The sequence below is a fragment of the Rhamphochromis longiceps genome, linkage group LG22, assembly GCF_057381845.1.
Source record: "Rhamphochromis longiceps isolate RC_006_pf linkage group LG22, R_longiceps_female_GT1.1, whole genome shotgun sequence".
NCBI classification, from domain to species: Eukaryota; Metazoa; Chordata; class Actinopteri; order Cichliformes; family Cichlidae; genus Rhamphochromis; species Rhamphochromis longiceps.
The window spans coordinates 1,835,755-1,842,582 of NC_140577.1; the positions used below are offsets into that span (position 1 = coordinate 1,835,755).

At 39.9% G+C, this 6,828-nt stretch overlaps 1 protein-coding gene across 1 annotated transcript; it reads left to right on the plus strand.

The window, feature by feature from the left end:
- The first annotated feature begins 1,445 nt into the window (after positions 1–1,445).
- Positions 1,446–6,510, plus strand: LOC146643050 (uncharacterized). Its single transcript, XM_085395276.1, has 7 exons — positions 1,446–1,655; positions 2,721–2,837; positions 3,402–3,533; positions 3,613–3,716; positions 3,969–4,106; positions 4,583–4,689; positions 5,418–6,510. The coding sequence occupies exons 1-7, from the start codon at positions 1,532–1,534 to the stop codon at positions 5,536–5,538; spliced, it is 843 nt and encodes a 280-aa protein (XP_085251402.1). The 5' UTR covers positions 1,446–1,531; the 3' UTR covers positions 5,539–6,510.
- The last annotated feature ends 318 nt before the right edge of the window (positions 6,511–6,828 follow it).

Below are 6,828 nucleotides of genomic sequence, written 5' to 3' on the forward strand. Positions count from 1 at the left end.
GTGTCCCAGCTGTTCGTGCAGTTATAACTGCAGCTGGAGCTACGGCCGATCTGACATCATCATCACTTTCATGGCATCATATTTGATCAGCATCAGTGGATTTACAAGCGTAGAGACCGGACAGTATGTTAGCATCAGTAGGAAAGAAAAACAGACTGGAAACCTTTAAGCAGTGAGTCAGTGAGTCTGTGCTCACTCTCATACGTCCTCAAAGCTTCTTCATGTAAACAGGAAGCAAAGCTGCATCACTGAGAGCAGCATGAGTACAGAACAACACTCTGTCTACCAGGTACTGTTTCTCAGGTTGGGGAAACCTGCAGTCAGCTGAGACTGAAGAAGGATGATGATGATGATGAAATGTTTCTCCCACTGAACATGTCATCTACCAGTGTTAGCACTGCACAGCTGTCTCAGTCTGTCTTCCTGTGTCTATTTATACTTTTTCCTTCATTTTGTTGCATTTCGTGGATTCTGTTACTTTGAATCTGAAACTTTGTTTTGCTTCAGTTTTGGATTAAATTTGGACTTTAATCAGCCAAATCAACAGCTCACCTATTCTCTATTCTCACGTGGTTCTATCAGGCATCACATGGACTTTCACTTAACCTTGGGCCTTCTGTCCTGAGCTGCAGCTCTGTGAGTAAGACAGGCACGAACATCAGCCAGCGTTTAGTTTGCAACAGTTAATAAAAACCTGGTGCAGCCGTCGTCTCTCAGGATCAGCAGTATTGGGCTGCTTCACTCACTCTGTGATTCAATGACACCGACTTCATTACCTCCAACTCCTCCTTCAGTGCAGAGAGAAACATCTCTGGACCTCTGAGTGATTTTGATACCAGGGATTCGCCCCCTGCTGGCCAATGAAAGAAACGCAGGCACTTCCACTTTGGCTTCACTTTTCAATCACAGAAAATAGATCCATGTTTTACACAGTTGATTCATATTTCTGTTTTCCTCAAAGTATTCACAGCAGTGCAGTGAAAGCATGCAGTTTGTTCTGCATGTTGTATTAAGGAAAGATCACAGAGCGACCAAAATAGCAACGAATACAACTCATAACACGTGAAATAACAACGTCTCGCCTGATGGTGACAGTACTAGAAACACGAGGATCACAGCAGCATCATGATGGACCGACTGAGAGATGATCTAATATGAAGTAACACATCTAATCTTGGACAGTTTAACAGTTTGTTTCTTTAAAGTGCAGCAGAAATAAATCTGTAAGTGACAAAGTGACTTTTCCTTCAATCTGAGCTGTGAACGTGTGTTTGAAAAATGAAGTTCTTCTTGTTCCAATGCTTTAATAGTTGATCTCAGTGACTTTACAAATATAAAAACTGAACTGCGTTCTGCACGGAGGAGTTTGTGGTTTGTCTTTCTTTGCTACTTCCTTGAAGCTTCTTCCTGTACAAAAGCAGGAAGAAGGCTGGCCAGAGTGACAGCAGTGTGCGGACAGGATGTCACTGTAGTACTGCACACCTGTTAGAGTACAGCTTAAACTCCTGCTCAGCGTCTCCATCCTCTCACGATGTCCTCAGATATTTATGCTGAACCAGATCTATCAAAGAAGGTGAGATACAGCAGAAAGGAGGACGGAGCAGAGTGGGAGCAGAGGGAGGTGGATATCTACGAGAGTGCAGATGCAGGAGGAGGTGAGTGAACCGTAATAACATTTCATTTCTGGTTTGTTACAGTTAAGTTTTCACAAACTGCCATCAAACATCAAACTTTTTACCTGACTCGCTGTTTCCTGTGATGTACGATTATTTCCTCTTACTGACTTTGAAACAGACGCTCTGCACAGAAAACAGATTTGGACACTTTAAAGGGACCAAGGAGGCTCTTTTACTCCCTGACTTGTATATTTAAATGTGATATTGTTACATTTTCATTTGTAAAAATAAACAGTGAATCGTGGATAACAGCCCAGATTCAAAGATATCCTGAAGTACACGCTGCTTTACAAACGCGTGAGCAGTGCAGAGAGGAAGGCTGTGGGCGAGCGTTTGGATGCTGTTTCTAACCCAGTTACACAAATATCATCTACCTGGTCCTTTAAATGGAAGCTGCAATATCAGGAAATACATCAGTTCTAAAGCACACGTGTGTCAAATTTTTACCATGAAAATGAGAGAAAAATGCATTTAAAGACATGAGAACATTTCTGAATATGTGTCGTAGATAAAGGCACCAGTGTATGCTGACAGTAGGTTAAAGATACAGTATATTTAACTAATATATGATCTCATCCATAACCCCGTTCTGTTGCTGTAGTCACGTAAAGCGTTTGGACACTTGAGGGTTAAACACAATGCGGATGTCATATTTTGGTGTCTGACTCTTGTGGAGATGAGCTCATGAAACCACAGGTCTATTAAAGACAGAGAGACAGGAAATAACAAACAGCTCTACCACCTGAGCCAGAGCCAGGTGGTAGAGCTGATCAGCTGATAGGAAGGTTGGTGGTTCGATCCCCTCCAGTCTGCATGCCAAATATCCTTGGGCAAGATACTAACCCCAAGTTACCCTCCGATGTGTTCATCGGAGTGTGAATGTAGTTTAGTTTGCACTTGTGTTTAGAAGTGCTTGTATGAGTGGGTGTGAATGGGTGAATGAGGCATGCTGTATCAGCACTTTGAGTACTCTGGGAGAGTAGAAGAGTGCTGTATAAGAATCGGTCCATTTACCAAACCAACATCCACACTGCTTTCTAACAGGACCACAGACTCGGAATCCTCCTTCAGTCCTGAAGGGCTCTTTCAGATGTGCTACACTGGGTCTAAGAGTGCTGTGCCTCCTGATGTTAGCTGGGATCATCATCCTGTCCATATGCTGTAAGATAAGATACAACCTCTGAACTTCTCCTGCAAATGAATGTATGACTGATACTGAATCCCAGCAGCCAACAAACATGCAGCTTCACAACCAGAACGTGTCCTTCTGCCACAGAAAATACAGGAAGTACATGATCACATGGAAACACCTTTGATATGAGGAAGTGTTGAAGCCTCAGAGCAGCTTTGACTGAATGTAAAAAGACATATTTTCAGTGAGAACAGGCACATGTCACATGAGTCAGAATCTATTCTTTCAAAGCATATAGATAACATCTCTGACTGCAGGTGTAGAAATGCTGTTTGACTCTTCACCTTCTTCCTCCACACTGAAGCACAATTATTCTGAATCTTGTCAGTGGTTTTTGTTCACAGTTGATACGTATTTAGCTCATCAGATTTCCTGTAGTTCTAACACCTCCACCCACAGGACATGTTAAAGAACAATGGCTGCAAGTTTCTGACTCTTATTGATATTTGACAAAGCAGAGGAAGAAGATTATTTCTGTTCAACGTTTCACTCATTTTATTTTATTTTATTTTGGTTTCACTGAAATATTTCAGATGCTTTGAACAAGAGTGAAAACAACAAACTTCGAATCAAACATGAAGAAGTTCAGACTAAACACAACAAACTGAACCACGTTTACAATGACACCAAAAAGAATCACACTGAGCTCCAGGATGAACTTCAAGGTAAGCAAACACCAAGTTCTTATATCACAGATATATTTGTAGAACATTTTAACTTAATTTGAATCTTTTTTCTCTAAAGGCACAAAAACCAGCCTGACTCAGTTACAGAGCCGTTATGATGAACTGAGTAAAAACCACAGTCAGTTACAGGAAGAAGTGAAGGAGAAGATAGAAGGTAATAAAGTTTGAATAACTGATAGAAAACATCAGTGTTACACAGTGATAACCTGATTGTGTCTTTGTTTTGAATCCTAAATGTTTGATGCTGTGTAACAGTTTCTCTGTATAAATGTAAGTTTCAGTTCATTATGAATAAGAGAGAAAACCTGAGTTTAAATGAAGCATTTACAGGGAAAATGACAGGAACCAAAGATTCATGTGATACAACAGGACACAAAGTCTGACTTTAAAACATGTGTTTGACTTTAAGAGAAGTGGTGTCCTGATCGATGGACGAGGTTTGGATGCAGCTGCTACTTTAAATCCACTGAGTGGAAAACTTGGTCTGACAGCAGGAGAGCCTGTCAGGATAAAGGAGCTGATCTGGTGATGATAAACAGCAAAGAGGAACAGGTGGGTGTGTTTGTTCATGTCTGTGTGATCTTTGATGGAGCTGACAGTCATCTGTTACTTGTATCTTTGACCTGCTGTCAGTCTGTGACCTGCTTCCTGTCTCCACTCTGATGGATTTCTTGGATTCTCCTTTTTTGTTGCAGACACATTCAAACGTAAAGTTTTTATACATTTGACAAACATTTAATTTACACAGAAATGTTATAAAATGAGAGAAATCCTCATAATCCAGATTATTTTTCTGATTCAATCCAACTGAATCAAATGATTTGTTAACACTGATTCCACTGCAACACTGACTGAGCGACAGGAGGAGCTGATATTCATTGATTCTTTGGCTCTTTCTGATTTCTGCACAATGGAAGAAAAGTTTCATCACAGTTATTCTTCCTTCAGACATGTTCACAAGATGATGTCACTACAACAGAAGTGCTGAATCATGACTGGAGACAATATTTGTGTCTCTTCTCAAACAGGAATTTGTCAGTAAATTTGGAGGATTCTCTTGGATTGGTCTGAGAGCCAAACAGACATCAGGAGGATATAAATGGGAATGGGTGGACGGATCAGCGCTGACAGAAAGGTGAGACATTAGTTTGTTTCTATTCCAGAGTTATTATTTAGAAGTGAAACACTGATGTTTTGGAAGATAGATCAGCAATACATGAGTTGAGCTATTTTCCAACAGCCCCACAAACTGAATGTAAAGAAAAGCAGAAATCCTCCTTTGAATGAACAGCTGTGCTTGAACTCTCTTCATCTGCAGTCTGTGATGACGTTCAGTTACAACAAGTCAGTTTGAAGGAATCAGGATTGAAACATGTTCAAAGCAGCGACCGACACATTTCACTTTGTTCAATTTGTCTTCATGTTTTTGTGCTGTAATGTTTCTTTTCTCACAGAACAAAAAGTGTTTCAGAGAATTCCTGTCTCTTCTTCTTTGGTGTTTGTAAAACTTCAGAACATATGAAGGAAGAAGCTTCAGTAAATATGACCTGATAGACACACATTTCAAAGTGATGTCTGTAAACAGCTGACAAAACAGTTTCAAACAGCAGAAAGTCAGCTCTGACTTCTTTTTATTCTCCATTTTTACAGCAGGAAGATTTCATATTCATCAAAGCTTGAAAGCTGTTTTAGTGTGCATGATGATTCTCAGAGAAAAGTCTAAAGGAGGGAAAGTGGGCGAGAAACCTGGGAAAGAAATACAGCAAATATTGGAAATATTCCAAAAGAGACGCATATTTATATGAATGTGACAATAGTTATGAGTTTAGTCCAGTTTCATATCAGATTTGATCTCTCTGACAGGTTCTTGGCAGAAGGACATGGGAATCCCAGTTATGGTTACTATGGAGTCTGCTGTGACGATGATGGGAAATGGAGAGGGTTATATTATTCTTATTCAACGACCTTCATCTGTGAGAAATGAGTTTGGTGCTTTGATGTAAATGTTTGAATAATCCAACCAAAGACACCTCACTATGAAATGTCCTGCATGAGCCTCAGACTCAGCTTACAGTCTTTACTTGTTCATTCTGCATCATATATTGATTACATATATTGTCCCTCTGTGCTCTGTGCTGTACAGTAAGGTTGGAAGTCATCCACACAAAACCTTGAAGTACTTCATTACTCTGTAGTTCCAGCAAATTGTTCTAATAAAAGTCAAAGTGCAGCTTGTCTTTACTTTGCTTTACTTGGTTTATTCATCAGTCTGTTGGTCCTAAAACTTCAGTAAATGTCTTCTTCAGTTTCTCTCAAACAGCTGAAAGTTGCTGCTTCTTACTTTTAGCTACAAATCAGGAACCAAGAGACTGAAACCAGCACAAATTCAGTTTGTCAAACTTACAACGTGTGAATAAGTTTTAAACAACTTTCCTTCTTCTTCACTTACATCAAAACACAACTTTTCCTTCCTGCTTAGTTTGCAGCGAGCTGCCTGCACAGCGTTAACACACCGAAGGTCAAAGTTCATTTCAGCATGGCAGAAAGGAAAAGTCCAGAAACAACAACCCTCACAGTGGACACGGTTAAAGTCTGTTGATGACTCTGAACGTGACTCGGGTCTTTTTGTAATGTGGGCCTTAGTCGTCTTCATGAATCAGACAGTTTCAGAGCCAGTTTCCATGTGACACACTTCCTGCTTTGGACCCTTTACCTGCAGCCTGTATGTGTCCACATGTGATTGGTGCAAAGCTTTTAACTAATGACCACAGACCCTGGTTGTGTTTCGCTTCAGATGATTTTCAGCATTTCATTGAATTCTAACTGCATCAAAGACATTTCAGCGTTTCAATTCATCAAAATGACTTCAGATCTTGTTGCATGCTGTTAGTTTCTCTGCTGGTAAACTCGAAATAACTGAAGTTCACACTGACGCCATATTTCCTGCATCAGAAACATTCGCTCATTACTAACAATATATATTGTGTGATGACAGCAGCTTCTGAGAAAGCTATTTTTATGTTGCTGCTGCTGAGTTCAAGCTCAGTGTCTGTGCATTATGACAAACATTTCAAATACATTTGTGTCTTTGCTTGTATTGGTGTACAAGTATCTATGTATTAATGCATGTAATGGAAAAGTTTTCCAATTAAATGTAGAAAAGTATTTAAGCTGTCTGTGTTTGTGCTTTATTCTGCTGTTCGTTTCTGACTCGTTCACATTTGTAATTAATCACAACGGCATCAATGAAATCTCAGTAATTAAACTGATAAAT

Excerpts from the sequence above, each read along its gene's own strand:
- LOC146643050 (XM_085395276.1), top strand. The coding sequence starts at position 1,532 with ATGTCCTCAGATATTTATGCTGAACCAGATCTATCAAAGAAGGTGAGA. Across the intron at positions 1,656-2,720 it reads GAGTGCAGATGCAGGAGGAG|GACCACAGACTCGGAATCCT; the intron begins GTGAGTGAACCG and ends GCTTTCTAACAG. Across the intron at positions 2,838-3,401 it reads CATCATCCTGTCCATATGCT|ATGCTTTGAACAAGAGTGAA; the intron begins GTAAGATAAGAT and ends GAAATATTTCAG.